At 32.3% G+C, this 15,737-nt stretch overlaps 2 protein-coding genes across 5 annotated transcripts; both read right to left on the bottom strand.

The window, feature by feature from the left end:
• Window positions 1-6,180: 6,180 nt before the first annotated feature.
• Window positions 6,181-7,795, bottom strand: LOC112733286 (protein NEN4). Its single transcript, XM_025782204.3, has 5 exons — window positions 7,266-7,795; window positions 7,145-7,191; window positions 6,982-7,045; window positions 6,685-6,867; window positions 6,181-6,594 (listed from the first exon to the last, which is right to left on the bottom strand). The coding sequence occupies exons 1-5, from the start codon at window positions 7,707-7,709 to the stop codon at window positions 6,502-6,504; spliced, it is 831 nt and encodes a 276-aa protein (XP_025637989.1). The 5' UTR covers window positions 7,710-7,795; the 3' UTR covers window positions 6,181-6,501.
• A 1,292-nt stretch (window positions 7,796-9,087) lies between these two features.
• On the bottom strand, window positions 9,088-14,114 carry LOC112733285 (bifunctional aspartate aminotransferase and glutamate/aspartate-prephenate aminotransferase). 4 transcript variants are annotated; one of them, XM_025782202.2, is made up of 9 exons: window positions 13,831-14,114; window positions 13,657-13,750; window positions 13,476-13,579; window positions 12,046-12,294; window positions 11,839-11,952; window positions 11,615-11,698; window positions 11,213-11,383; window positions 10,976-11,089; window positions 9,088-9,453 (listed from the first exon to the last, which is right to left on the bottom strand). In XM_025782202.2, the coding sequence occupies exons 1-9, from the start codon at window positions 14,020-14,022 to the stop codon at window positions 9,313-9,315; spliced, it is 1,263 nt and encodes a 420-aa protein (XP_025637987.1). In that variant the 5' UTR covers window positions 14,023-14,114; the 3' UTR covers window positions 9,088-9,312. The 4 variants fall into 4 exon arrangements, with proteins under 4 accessions (XP_025637987.1, XP_025637988.1, XP_072068578.1 ...); XM_025782203.2 differs by having other exon boundaries at window positions 12,046-12,304; window positions 13,831-14,111; XM_072212477.1 differs by lacking the exon at window positions 9,088-9,453 and adding an exon at window positions 9,515-9,954 and having other exon boundaries at window positions 10,803-11,089.
• Window positions 14,115-15,737: the final 1,623 nt, after the last annotated feature.

The raw sequence follows: 15,737 nt of genomic DNA, 5'->3' as shown, positions 1-15,737 counted from the left end.
AACGATTGACAAAAATAGAAAAATTAAGATTTAGAGACAAAAACTAAAAAAAATTTTAAAAATGTTAATGTTTTAATAATTAAAAATAATATTTAATTTTTTAATTTTATTTTTTATAAATTATGAAAATGTGTATTTTTAATAATATTATTATAAATAAATAATATTAAAATATATATAAATTATTGAAAAAAAGAAGTGATATATAAACGATAAATACACTATATAACTTATGAATATAATTACACAAAGAAATAGAAAAATTAATAAATACAATCACTTAATACATACATTAGCAAATTTAAAAAAAAAATTATGGTCATCAATCAAATTTTAGTTGTGCAAAAAATTAGTAAAAATGAAGAAAAAAAAAGAGAAAGAGATATAAAATTATGTTATAAGAGATAAAATAAAATCCGTAAAGTGAATATTGATTTATATAGTAAATATTATTAATGTTTTGATAATTAAAAACGATATTCAATTTTTTTATTTTATTTTTCATGAATTATGACTACATGTATTTTCAATAATATTATTATAACTAAATAATATTAAAAAAATATAAATTATTGAAAAAAAAAGAAATGATATATACGTGACAAAAATACTATATAACTCATGAGCATAATTACATAAAGAAATAAACAAATTAATAAATACAATCACACAATCACTTAATACATACGTTTAGTAAATTAAAAGAAATAAAAATAAAAAGGTTTAATTACTTTGTTGGTCTCTATAGTTTCGCAAAATTTTCAATTAGGTCCTTATACTTTTTTTCCTTTCAATTGGGTCCCTATACGTTAATTTTTTTTTCAATTTAATCCTTATTAACGTTAAACATTAAAAAAATGTTAGTGAATTGTGAAATTACTTGTATACCCTTAGGGACTCAATTGAAAAGAAAAAAAGTATAGGGACTTAATTGAAAATTCGATAAAACTATAAATATTCAATGAAAGATATTCCTATAATCCCTATTCAATGATTCTACAACAAAAAAGATATTCCTATAATCCTTTTTATTTTGTCACTATCATTCTTTTGCTTATTTATATATAAATTATACCAAAAATACCTTCTCTCTCTTTTTTTTTTTAACTTTCAAAATATCTTATCTTAAGAACAACTAAAAAAAATGGATAAAATAAAACAGAAATAATAATAATAATAAATATATATAAAATAAATTGTCAAAATTATCCCCAAAAATATAACAAATCAAATTTTATACAATAAAACAAGATAAAGAATTTATTAAAATAAAGGAACCAAGAGAAGAAAATATTATTGTTTGTTTGCTTTTTTTTTTCAACAAATTAGGTATTGAATTCTAACACAACATCTAAATCACCACAAATAACTTTTTTGCCCTTTCTTTTTTTGGACCCTTAAAGTAATCTCTCTATATGAACAATGTATATATCTCAGAAGAAAAGACACACATCAAATCCGTGGAATCTCATATAATGAAACCATTTGGCCGTGAGTTCCCTAACTGGTAACATTTTTTGTACATTGAAGCTTCAGGCACAAACCTTGAGATATGGAAATTTGGACAAGGTTAATACCCGTTCCAAAGTATGTGCGCCGGAAATAATGAAGAACTCATCACAGTATCTAACTCTCTTTCTAGAACATATTTACACGGAAGAACCATGGTAGAACAAAAGTTATGACCAAGCATGCTATCAAAAAGTTACAGAATGGCTGTCCACGCCAGCATCTTCCAAACAAGCTGATTGAGGTACTATTACCACCGTCTATGAACCTACTTTCGTTCCACTCTTCCATAAATGAATTATTGATAACCTGTGATTCTGAAATATTTTTTGCAGTCTCACCACATATTTCACACAACCTGTGATTGTGAAAAGGTTAATAACTTTAACAATATACTCGGCATTCAACAATGAGCAGTTCATGCAGGAGATACATAGTTATGAATTAATTCTTTTGGGAGTGATGAAAGTGCAAATTTAATTTCCTATTTCATTCCCCATATATCATCTGAACAGAGGGAAAAAAGAGTTTTCAAAGATACTTTATGAATACACCTACCACATATTATTCGTTGAAACAAGATATTACCAATGCACACACATACAGCAAGAAGAATGCAGGAGTGAGGGTTTCTTTTCAAAGGCATAATCAGAACTCATAATCAATTCAACTCATAATCAATTACACTCATAATCAATTAATAATAGATAAAATACATAATCAGAACTCATAATCAATTCAACTCTCTCAAAGGCATTTAATCAAACACCTTATCTCCAATCTTACCTCTTTTCTTATTTCTAACATAATCAATTAATTACAGATAAAATACATAATCAGAACTCATAATCAAAATTTTTTAACACAATCAAAATTAATTTTAGCAAACTAAGCTTCACAACTAGATCAATTGGTTCTTCTTGTCATTCAGGATGCTGATTACCTAATCAAATAAAGTCAAATTACATACAAGCAGCAACCAAAAATAAGCATAAACAAAATTAGAGGTATTTAACAATCAAGATTTCTCAACATTGTACCTGAAGCATTAGAATCGGGAGAGGATGCCATTTGACTACTAGTTGTTTTAAGCATAACATTTCTCCCGTTCTTAGTGTAGTGGGAAGGAGACATTACTGAGAAGAATTATTACCCAACGTTGACAGAAACCCACATGTTCATTATACTCCCGATCTTTGCAATTCAAACAAATGAAAGCCATCTGACTGGTTTTCTTCCCACATGCAACCTGGTTCATCTCCTCCGATCCAACAGTTGAAAAACTAAAATAAAATTCAATCATCACCTGTTGTTGCAGAACCAGTCCAGACACCGAAACAGAGTCGAGGAGCGACAATTCGAGACAAGGCACCTGAGGCGCGGTGAGGCAAGGCGAGACGAGGGGATGCAATAGGCAAGGCGGACGAGCGGAGCAGAACAGAGCACCCGTGGACGACGCAGAGGGACGACGACCACCCAGCGACGGACGACGACGACGCCATGGAAGACGGCAGCAGAGTGTGAACGGAGGAGAAATCCAATTGGGAACTTAGGAGAATAACTTAGGGGTAGTTAGAGTTCTCTAATTTTGGGGGACAAAATATAAAGGGTATTTTTGGTATTTCAAAAAAATAGAGATGTTTTTAATTAGGTTTTTTTAACTAAATTATGAGAATATTCGATTTTTTGATGGAATATTCTGTTATTTCAAACGGTTTTATGACGATACGGACTAAATTGAAAAAAAATTAACGTATAGGGACCCAATTGAAAGGAAAAAAAGTATAAGAACCTAATTAAAAATTTCGCGAAATTATAGGGACCAACAGAGTAATTAAACCAAATAAAAATTATGGTCATCAACCAAATTCTAATTGTGCAAAAAAATTAGTAAGAATGGAGAGAGAAAGGAGAAAGAAAAAGATGTATAAGATTATGCGAAAGGAGGTAAAGAAAATGTGTGAAGTGAATATTAATTTATATAATAAATATAAAAATGAGTAATGAGTATGAAAAGAGAAGAAAAGGAATTATATTTCAATTAAATTTATACCTATTAAAAAGAATTAATATTAACATTGAAAGCAATAGTGTAATTTACATAAGAATATAGAGTAAGAGAATATGAAAAGTTAAGATTAAAAAAGAAGAGCTTAAGGGGCTAACCACTCGCCAAACCCAAATTGATTAGAAGAGTTTAATTTTTATACAGTGTAAAACGTTTTACACAGTTATACAATTACATCTATTTTTTTAAATGACTATTCAGTTAGTCAATGTAAAAGACAGTTATTTTTTAATATATTACTAATAGATGCGTGAAGCTAAATTAAGAAAATTATATTTGCAAAGATCATATTGATATCCATTGGAGGTCATAAGTCTTAACACTCCACGGGTTGGAATCATTCGTGTTAAGTTTTCCTTGGAGTTAAACCCCCAAATGATCCCTTAGATTGGCCTCGTGCACTAAAATCGTCTTTGAGATTCTAATTGCACTAATTACGTCTCTGAGATTGAAAAAAGTGCACCATATTAGTCTCTGACCCATTTTTCATTAACGACGTGATGGCATGGCACGATGACGTGGACTGTAAGTGACACGTGTCACTTCATGATTTGGCCACGTGTGATGGTATGATAATGTGGTGACCAATGACACGTGGCATGCTGACGTGGATAGTTGTGCCACGTGTCACAATGTTATTTGGCCACGTGTCCGTTTGTGCCACGTGTCGCAACAGTATTCGTCCACTTGTTATCCAGTATGTCATCGTTGTATATGCACCAAATTAGTCTCTCACTTTGCATTAAGTGACTCATTTTAGTCCCTGAAATTGAATGTCATGCACCAAACTAGTCCCTTCATCAGTTTTTTCTCATTTTTTCTATAAATTCAAAATTCTCAATATTTTTGAATGCATTAATTTCAATTCTATTTTTTCACACGTTCTTCAAATAAAAATGTTTTTATAAAATATTTTTTCTCTTGCGAATACCCTAACCGCCGACTTGGAGTTGACGTGAAGGCTTTTCAAGTACCTTCACTACCATCTCCGACCTCTTTCAGTACTTTTATAAAATATTTTTTTCCTTGCAGATACCCTAATAACCGCTATCTTGGAGTTGACGTGAAGGCATTTCAAGCTTCTCTCATTACCATCTCCGACCTCTTTCGTCTAGACTGCAGAGGTCAAAGATGGTAGTGAGGGTGCTTGAAGTGCCTTCAATCTGGCTCATTTACACATAACAAAAACGTGTATTTTATAAGAAAAAAATGTTTATTTTAATTATTAATTTCTTGTTAAAAACACATTTTTTTTATGAAAAAAATGTGTCTAATCAATCATATAATTATTTTTTTTATAATAACATACTTATATATTACAAAATTTACTAATGTTAAATTATTAAAAAATTATATAATTAAAACTAAAATCTTAAAATTATTTATAAAAGCACTTGTATTTAAACGATATATGAAAAAATAGAATTGAAATTAGTGTATCCAAGATATTAAAATTTTAAATTTTAAAAAAATGAGAAAAAATTGGTGAAGAGACTAGTTTGGTGCACGACATTCAATTTCAGAGACTAAAATGAGTCACTTAATGCAAAGTGAGGGACTAATTTGGTGCATATACAACGATGACATAATGGATGATACGTGGACGAATACTGTTGCGACACATGACACAAACAGACACGTGGCCAAATAACATTGTGACACGTGGCACAATCATCCACGTCAGCATGCCACGTGTCACTGGTCACCACATCATCATACCATTATACGTGGCCAAATCATGAAGTGACGTGTCACTTACAGTTCACGTCATCATGCATGTCATCACGTCATTAATGGAAAATAAGTCAGAGACTAATATGATGCATTTTTTTCAATCTCAAAAACGTAATTAGTGCAATTAGAATTTTAGGGACGATTTGATTGCATGATGCCAATCATAGGACCATTTTGGGTTTAACTCGTCACCCTTGCGTTGCTTTTCTAATGCCAACTCTGTCAGAGAAAGATATTTAGCAACTTCCAATAAGCGTTTAAAACTCATCTCAGCAAATTTTGTTTTTAATTAAGGATCATGAAATGGATCATTCATGAAGAAGCAGCACCGGGCAATGAGCAACACACCACTTTAATTATGATGGTAGATTTGGTGAGCATTGACACCTCAGGAATTGCTTCTCTAGAGGAACTTTATAAGAGTCTGGTTTCAAGTGGGAAACAGGTAAGGCAGATATTCCATTTGCTTTCAGGTTCTACATTGTTCATTATATTGTGTTACCAACTGCTATAAATTTCTCTCAGTTAGCCATTGCCAATCCAAGGTGGCAAGTGATCAAGAGAATCGGAGAAAGGGTCTTCTTGACTGTTGCAGAAGCTATTGACTGCAAACTGGATTGCTAATAACAAGTTGGGGTTTGATTGGCCACAAATTGAACCAACCACTGTGACTCTACATTGTTCGTGACAATAAAATCTTATCTTTCCATGTTGTAACATAGGTCATGTGTAGATATTCCTGCTCACACATGCTTTATGTAGAATAATAGTGGGACAGCGGAATAAGTGCAATTTGGGTTCTGTACTATAAAAGCATATACCTATTATTGTGTAACAGAAAAAGCGTTTGGAGTTCGACTTGTGTGATATTTGTCTACAATATGATATAGCACTTTTCATAGGATTAACATGATTTTTATACAGATAAGTGCATTATTACAACTTGGAAGCAGCTTTCACTTTAAGAGAGGTGCTTCAAGAATTTTGAAATGAATGAATGATCAATCTATGTACAAATGAATTTGTGTGGTGCCACATCATGGTTTCCCTTAGGGATCTTGAACATCTTAGAAAGACATGATGGTGGCCTTAGTTACCTCCTTCCAACAATGTGAGGCCTTTTTCACAAGGTAGTCACTAGTCAGTCAATCTAATCTGGTGAGTCACATACATTCTGAAAGAGGCTTCCATCATCTTAAAAGTGAATGAGAATGCTTTAATATTTGGTTAATAGTTGGTTGGCCTTGGGCTTTAGAGACTAGGCCCTTCACACTCTCAGCCATCTGCATTTGAAAACATTTTCATTCTCATTACAGCATATATACATACATGATCAAAATGAATCGAGTATTCCAATATAAAATTAAACAAACCTTTCCTAAACTTCCCCTGGCATAGGGTACTGTCCTCTGATATCCTAATAAAGAAGATGGAGGAGATTTTCTGCTTGTGTCTTCTCTGGAGGGCGATTTCCCAATTCTTCTGCTTCGAGTCATAATGGTCGAACTCGAGCACCCATTCCAGTTGCTATGCAATGTGCTTGGCAGACTTGATTCCTGACATCCCCAAAACATGAACAAATTAAATGTGTAAGAACCATCATGCATTCTCCTGTAATTCATATTTGTGTTTATTTTCAAAGTTAATTTACTAATTTTATGAACACTCACCAGAAACAACACCGTAGCACAATGCTTAAGAACCTCCAAGTTCATGCGAACATCATCAAGGCTCCTGTTTCAAAATAAGCCACCACAAATCCATATATCATTCAAGTTTTACAGAAAAGGAACTAATACAGAATATTTAGAAGTAGAAATGCAAATAGCATACCTGTGTTTTTGTTGACCCAAGCCAAAATAAGAAGCCAACGTTGCCATCTGCCCCATAATATAAATAATGTTGGTTAAGAACATGTGATAACAATGAATGTAGCTTCATGTTTTGCATGTACCTTCATGTTACCGGCTCTTCTCCCAAACTTGTCAGTTAGAACACCCAAAGAATCGATGATTCCAATTGGGATAGGCGCAGGCCTGTTAATTTGATCAAAGGATTCTTTGATACGAACACAGTCGAATCTCTGGATGTTGTGACCAGCCCAGACCCTGCCATCAAGAATGCTGAATATCCTGTCTGCAACGTCCTCAAAGGAGGGAGCTTTCTCTACAGCAGCGCGAGTTATTCCATGGCTTCTGCTGGACCTCACTGGCACCACGGATAGGTCTTCGGGTTTGATCAAGGTGCTGTAGCTCTCAACCTCCATGAGCTTGTGGGGGCTCACAACAATGGCTCCAAACTCCAACACCCAGAACCGTTCTCCACCCTTCTTGGGCACGTTGGTTTCCAAATCAAAGAACACAATCTCGGGTGCATTTTCAACATTGAATGAATCCATGATGATCGATATCACTTAGTTGATAATAAGGCTAGCTTCTTCGTTCTTTCTGGCTCCAATAACTTGGGTTCATCTAGCTATGTGGCATGTGCATATATATAAGCAAAGGTAGTCCTTTGGAAGAGAAAAGGTGGATGAAGAAGGTTGATTGTCTTCAAGTTAAAGTCAATGTGCATGAAGGGGGAAAGGAGAAGGTTAAACGTGCGCGTATATTAGGAATATCCGAATATGGGAATTAAGGGTAACGGGTTAAGGTTGCGTTTTCCTTGCTACACTGTTTTTCGTTATTGCTTGTGCTGCATGCTTTGCCTCCAGAGCAGGAAACTTTCAATCAAAACTTTCAAGCCCTCTCCATTCACGGAATTCAATCTAATAAGGTGAGACATAATATGTGGTAATTAGTAAGTAATATAATCATCATCACCTTGTTGGCGTGTGAAAATCGTATGCAAATTACATTTTTAATCGAAAAATATGACATGCCAAATTAGTTAATTGATGATTCTATTTCTTTCCGTTTCGGTTTTTTTTTCCGGTCCCAAGCCACGTCAAAGAAATACTAGAGGAATATATAACCGGATTTTTTTGGGTCAACGAATATAACTAGAATAGAAGTTTTTGTCAATAAATAAAATATAGCTGGGCCAATTTATCAATCCCTTAACGAAAACACCCTTATTAATCTACACGCCAACGAGAGAAACAATAGAACACGGCACAACATGTTACGGGCCTTTACGAAATACAAATTGGGCTGTACTTCTCGGGGTATGATGTCCAATAGCACATGTTCTTGAGCCTTTGGGGTAAAACCGAAAAAAAGCCTTCTGGTTTAACAAGTCCTACTATAAGAAAACTCAGTTAATCACAGCTAATTTTGTAATTGGGTTTTTGCTAGGGATAACGTCAGGAACTATTTTGTTTAGTGATGATCCAATAAACAAAAGTGCCATACTGTTATTTCTGCTAATCATATTTTTTAATATTGAAGGTAATAAAGCTAAGATTTAGTGGATAGAACCTCAATGTTGTGTGTGACTCTGTGTAAATGCGTAGTATGCGACTGTGCGTGAGTATTGTGATATTATAATGTCCATGGTTGGAGGTTGTCCTCCAACCCATCCTGGCAAAAACAAAAAAGTGCTAAAATTTAGTCTTCGACAAAAGCTAAAAATTATTCCAACTTCACATGATATATAAAAGACTAACTATTACTATGTTAGCTACATTACGTGTTAAATTTTAATTAATTGTTGCTTAACTTGCTTACTTGGGCATTGTTCATGCCAGAAATACCATCTTCTATTAATAATAAAAGAAGCAAACAAGAATTTTACTCCAGTAGATATGGAAGTTTAGTAAAGACACCTATCTCTCCTTGTTTAGAAATGATGTAAAACTGTATTCATTGTTATTCGATCTCATACTTTTCAGTCCAAACTTCAGAGGCAGATGAATAAATTTCACACAATGCCATTCTATTGGGTGGTGTTTGCCGCAGCTTCAATAGCCGTAGCCTATTATTTTCAGAATAAAGAGAAACATAATGTACAATGCCGAACTTAAAATAAAATAAACCCATTAGAACAACAAAGCAAGGGTTTTAACGGAGTGCAGCAGAGCTGAGAGGGGCGAGTGCTTTCTTAATTCTCTCCACAGCTTCTTGAAGGATAGTAAGGGATTCTGCATATGATATCCGAACACAAGTATCATCTCCAAATGCACTCCCAGGCACCAAGGCCACCTGCAATCCAAAACACCAAAAAACATGATACGAAAATAAAAGATAAATAAGAAAATAAAGATTCAAACTGAATAAAAAGATACATTGAAATTAAAATAGAAACAAAAATGATAAGTTGAAATTGAATACAAAGAGAATCACTCTACTTTCTACCCAATTTCTTGACGCAACAAGAAAGGGACTCCTCAACCTAACTTGTCAACGCCATAGTTTGGAAATTGAATCGAAGGGACTCCTCAACCTTCTAACCAATTCCCCGATGCAACAAGAGAGGGACTCCTCAACCTCAATTGTCCACACCATGGTTTCATCACGAAACCAAAAATGGGTTTTGAAACCTCTAAAAATTCTATGCTACGACTACAATAGCTAAGGAGGTATTTATAACCTCTTATTAGGTTAAAACAAAGAAAACCCTAAAGCCCATAAACATAAGGCCCAATCTAGTAATTAAATAAACAAAATCAAAATACATTAAATAAAATATTCTAAAAATGTAAACTAAAATATCTTCTAAATAACTCTTGAACTCTTCATATCACGAACATTTGAAGCACGTATCATTCTCCTCCTCTTCAAAAAAGATTCGTCCTCGAATCTTGTAGGTGAAAAAAAATAATATATGAAAAGGACAATAATTATAAGGAAGATAATTTCTTTTTTTTTTTGGTTTTTTTCTTCTTTTTTTTGTTTTTTTTTCACTTTATTCTTTTTCTTCTTTTTTTTTTTTTAAATAATGAAACACAAACGAAAACAAGAACACAAGAACAAAATGAAAGACGCAACAAACACTGGACTCTTTTTTTTATGATAAAAGAAGAACAAATATAGATTAATAAGAATTAATCTAATACCTGAGCTCTGATACCAAATGATACGAAAATAAAAGATAAATAAGAAAATAAGGATTCAAACTGAATAAAAAGATACATTGAAATTAAAATAGAAACAAAAATGATAAGTTGAAATTGAATACAAAGAGAATCACTCTACTTTCTACCCAATTTCTTGACGCAACAAGAAAGGGACTCCTCAACCTAACTTGTCAACGCCATAGTTTGGAAATTGAATCGAAGGGACTCCTCAACCTTCTAACCAATTCCCCGATGCAACAAGAGAGGGACTCCTCAACCTCAATTGTCCACACCATGGTTTCATCACGAAACCAAAAATGGGTTTTGAAACCTCTAAAAATTCTATGCTACGACTACAATAGCTAAGGAGGTATTTATAACCTCTTATTAGGTTAAAACAAAGAAAACCCTAAAGTCCATAAACATAAGGCCCAATCTAGTAATTAAATAAACAAAATCCAGATACATTAAATAAAATATTCTAAAAATGTAAACTAAAATATCTTCTAAATAACTCTTGAACTCTTCATATCACGAACATTTGAAGCACGTATCAAAACGTAATAAATAATGTTTACCTCACTGGCAACTTGAAAACTCCATGCAAGTTTTATAACTTGACTAATATGTTCCTCAAATAAACAATAAAGTCCATTAAAAGAGTTTACCTGGCCCTTATCCAGAAGATATCGACAAAGGGACTCCGAATCATCAATTCTACCAAATCCTTCAGCTTCTTTTCCATAGTAGTAGCTGAAATCAATGAATAGATAAAATGCCCCCTGCATGTGGGAAGAAAGAGTACACATTTATGAAGCAGAACAACAAACATATTAGGAAGAGACAAAACACAAAGAGAATAACTATTAAGGAATTAACAAATACATAATTGAGTTTTCTCAAACCTGGGGTTCTGATATTTTAAGACCCTCCATTTCCCTAAAACTTTTAACCAAGAAATCTCGTCGCTCCCGAAATGCTTTCACCATATTAGCTACAATTTCCCCACCAGCATAGCCTAGTCCTAACGCTGCAACTCCAGCTTTCTGAGCTATGCTATTGGGCCCTGTAGTGAACTGAATTCAATAGGATGCATCAGCCATTATGTAAGGCATATAATGCAAACAGCATAGTTGCCTCAACTAATTCCAAATGAATGCTAGGATATCCCCCTGAATTTTTACTTCCAGATGGAAAATCTGATAAAAAAACGAATAATCTATTGTATGTATGTAGCATATCAGAAGGAAATCATGAGATATGATATTGTGCAGAAAAACATGGCCTAACAGAAAACTGCTGCATACCTGACTTTGAATCTTTCCACATGCTGCAACAAAATGTTTTGGACCAGCAATATATCCAAGCCGCCATCCAGTCATTGCAAAGGCCTATGAAATATACATCATCTGGCAACAGATCAACAAAACAAAGACCAAAAACTGACACTAAAAAGCCAGGGTGGTGGGGATATTGCAGATACAAATACAACTCTACTAGAAAGACAACACCACATTATTTACCGACCAACCTTGGAAAATCTGTTCACAGTTAAGGTTCTGTCCCACATTCCTGGTAGTGATGCAAAGCTTGTATGAGTTGCTGGTGCATAAATGATATGCTCGTAAATCTCATCAGAGAGAATCTGAATAAAACAGAAAAGAAGTGAAGTAAGATCTTGAATGAAAATATGAAGGTCAAACAAATTGAAACACTGATGTCATGATGAAGAGTGTACCAGAAGCCTGGGGTGGTTTGCTACAATGTGGGCTATGTCTTGAAGTAATTTCTTGGGGTAGACAGATCCTGTTGGGTTAGATGGCGAGCAAAGAATGAGAAGCCTTGATCTTTGAGTAATTTTGGATTGAAGGAGTTTGGGGTCCAAAAGGAAATTATTATCTATTGATGTTGGAAGAATGACAGGTACCGCATCAGCCAACCTTGCCATTTCTGGGTAACTCACCCAATATGGAGCAGGAATAATGACCTGAAAAATTCTTTCACATCATATGATACCAAATAAGGCATAAAAAAAAAAGAGATAAATTGAAATTGGATAAAAAGAGAATTACTCTACTTTTTATCCAATTTCTTATGCAACAAAAAAGAAATTTATTCAACTTAAATTATCCACAGCACAGTTTAAAAATTAAATCAAAAGGAATTACTCAATCTTCTATCTAATTCTCTAAGGTTGTGTTTGTTTGTTGGCACATGGACACTAATTATTAGACACGGTGGTACACATCCGGCGTTTGTTTGGTGAGACACGGATTTGGATAGACACGGTGGTATAGAGATACACACAAAATACAGTCTGTTTGAAAAACTCCAAAAACTATTTTTTTTTTATTTTTGACTTATAAAAAGTTACATTAATAGTGTTTGATACAATTTTTTAGATAAACTTTTAACTTTTCAAAAAGTTATTTAAGAGCTTTTGAAGAAGCTAAAAAATGTGACTTCTCCTATTTTCAAAAGCTATTTTATCACTCCTATTTAATGCACAACTTTAAAACAAGGACTTCTATAATAACTTTCCAAATACAAAATAACTTATTTAAAAGCTGTTATTAATAAAAGTCCTTATATTTTAAATTCCTTTTTCAAAAGAACTTATTTAAGAAGACGCAAAATTTGACTTTTTTATTCCTAATTATTTTTGAAATTACCAATGTATAAGACACAATACATAAGACGCACAGAATAAAATTGACATTTAATTTATACATATGTGTCTTGTATATTACTAAACACATTACAAAATTTGTGTATCTTTATATTTTTTTGTATGTGTCTCTGTATCTCAAAAACAATAAGCAACTCTAGCCTAACATAACAAAAAAGAGACTAATTCAACTTCACTTATCCTAAGAGATATTTATAATCTCTTATTAAATTAAATAAAAAAAATTAAATCCACTAATATAAAATTTGATCTAATAACTAAATAAATAAAAATTAAAATACATAAAATTAAATAAAATATTCTAATATTTAAAAATATAAATTAATAACTATTAAATAATACTTTACATCTTGCTAAAGCATGTATCACGGTATCATCATCATAACCTATGCAACAGAACTGCTAGGCCAAGCATTAGGCTAAACTCAGAACAATTAAAAAGAGGAAAAAAGAAAATTATGCTGAAATTAAATAGTTACCTCGTCTCCCGGGGAGCAAACTGCAAGAACGGCCTGGGCAAGACTTTGCTTGGCTCCATTACTAAGCACAATATGATCAGGGGCGTAAGTGATCCCGTTCTCCTCTGCAACAGCAATGGTGGCACACTATGAGAATCTGATAGTGAGTTTTGTGATTAAGGGAAAAGAAGGTGAGATTTACCTTTGAGCTTATGAGAAATGGCCTGGCGTAATTGTAATGTTCCGGCGTTGGGGGTGTACCTTGTATGGCCTTCACGAATTGCATTAATTCCAGCCTATCGATAACCATAACCATAAGAGTGAGGAGTCAGCACAGAATTGGAAAGAGGGAAAGAGTGTTAGTTTAGTTGGTGACCTCAGCAATGGGAGCGGGAGTGTCAAAATCGGGCTCCCCCGCGGCCAGGCGAATAACGGGGACGCCAGCTTGAACCAGTGCGTTTGCTTGGTCGCTTATGGCCACAGTCCTTGAAGGCTTCACGGCGTCGACTCGCGGGCTCAACGAGTCATCAACCCCCATGGCCACTGCACTACTCTGCTTCTTCTCCATGTGGATGGACCTGGAATGGAAATTAACGAAATGTATACGGCATGTGTTGGCCACTTTGAATTGCGCGGAAGACCACAGATGAGTGTTGCAATTGTCCACTCAACACTAACTAGAATGATAGTGACGTGTAACAACAGAACTAACCACGTCAGGCGAGTTAGAGACTAGAGAGATCGGAATTGGGAGGTAATTAATGTAAATCCGATATCGTGTTTCTTGCATCATAAGCAAAACTAAAACAGTTAAACCAGCAAAATTTATTGCATTCATCGACTATTTTTTAGTTATTAGTTCCATTTTTTTTAGTAGAATAATTTAATAATATATTTTTAATTTCTATTTTTAGATATTATTAATTAATTACTGATTAAAGAGATATTCTGTTTATCTTCTAATATTTATCTGACAAAATAATATCTATGACTTTTTTCATTTGATCTTAGCCAAAAGACTGAGAAAGATATTTATTCCTTGTTGAGAAATTTTTGTGCGGTTTTTTTTTTTTTTTTTAACCAAAGATAGGAGACTTGAACCCCAACTTTTTAATTGAGTATGCGGAGACTGTCATTTGAGTTATTACTAATTGGCGTTCTCCTTAACAAATGAATATTTTTACTTTTTAATCTATGATATTCATTTTGTTTTATGTTAATCAAGTCATGTTAGTTTTTATTTTATTAATCTTTTAAAGTTAACTTATAAAAATAATGAATTTATAATATTAATTAGAAGGAAATTAAGCATATTGAGTTGTTCTTAGAATACCTAAGAATTTCAATCTTTTATTACACTTTAAAGTGAATAATTTGACTCACTTCTTCAATATATATATATATATCGTTAGATAAATAAAATATGGTATAATAAAATCTATTTTAAAAGAAATGAATTATATAATGTGTATACTAAAAATTATTTATCAATACAAAATATTTGTAAAATATATAAAATATACAAAAATAAATAGTCATTTTAACATTTAAAATAATTCTATTTTGTTAAAATAGATCTCAACATTTGTTTTTAATAAAATAAATCTTAAAAAATAGGTATCCTTTGACAAAATGGCTTCGACGTTAACTCCTCATCATTTTGGATTTTAACGGAGGTATCTAGGTGACACATTAAATACTTATCTAAAGGGTTAAATGTGAAATTACAATATTACCCTTTTTTAGATGGGAGATTATTAAATGAAAAAATTTTACTCTCCTCTGCTGTAAGATATTAAAATGATACTCCCTTCCCCTCTATTTTATAAATGTACATTTTACTCTCTATTAACTTTTAAAAAACCTCCTCTTTAATCCATTTTAAACTTTTTGTGTTAACTAATGTTAATTTTATTCATTTTTTAAAAAAATACCCATTAACAAAAATTGTATTTTTTATCATTAAATTTTGCTTACCAAAATATCCTTTAATAAATTATTTTTTATTGATTAAATTATATTTTTAAAAAATTTAATAATTATATTATTTTTTCTAAAATACCCTTCAATAATTTTTTAATTATTAAATTATAATTTTACCAAAATTTTTGTTAATAATTTTTTTATATTTTACTATTAATTTTTTGATATCTATATATATTATTTTAACATTAAATAAAAAATTTTAGTAAGATTATTTTTCAATATCAATATATATTAATTGTTATACATATTAACAGTGGTAAGATTTTTTTATTTAATGTTAAAATAATATATATTGAT

This window comes from Arachis hypogaea, chromosome 13 (assembly GCF_003086295.3).
Source record: "Arachis hypogaea cultivar Tifrunner chromosome 13, arahy.Tifrunner.gnm2.J5K5, whole genome shotgun sequence".
In the NCBI taxonomy this organism is placed as follows: domain Eukaryota; kingdom Viridiplantae; phylum Streptophyta; class Magnoliopsida; order Fabales; family Fabaceae; genus Arachis; species Arachis hypogaea.
The sequence above is the reverse complement of the archived record's forward strand: the minus strand, read 5'-3'. Positions and strand labels throughout refer to the sequence as shown.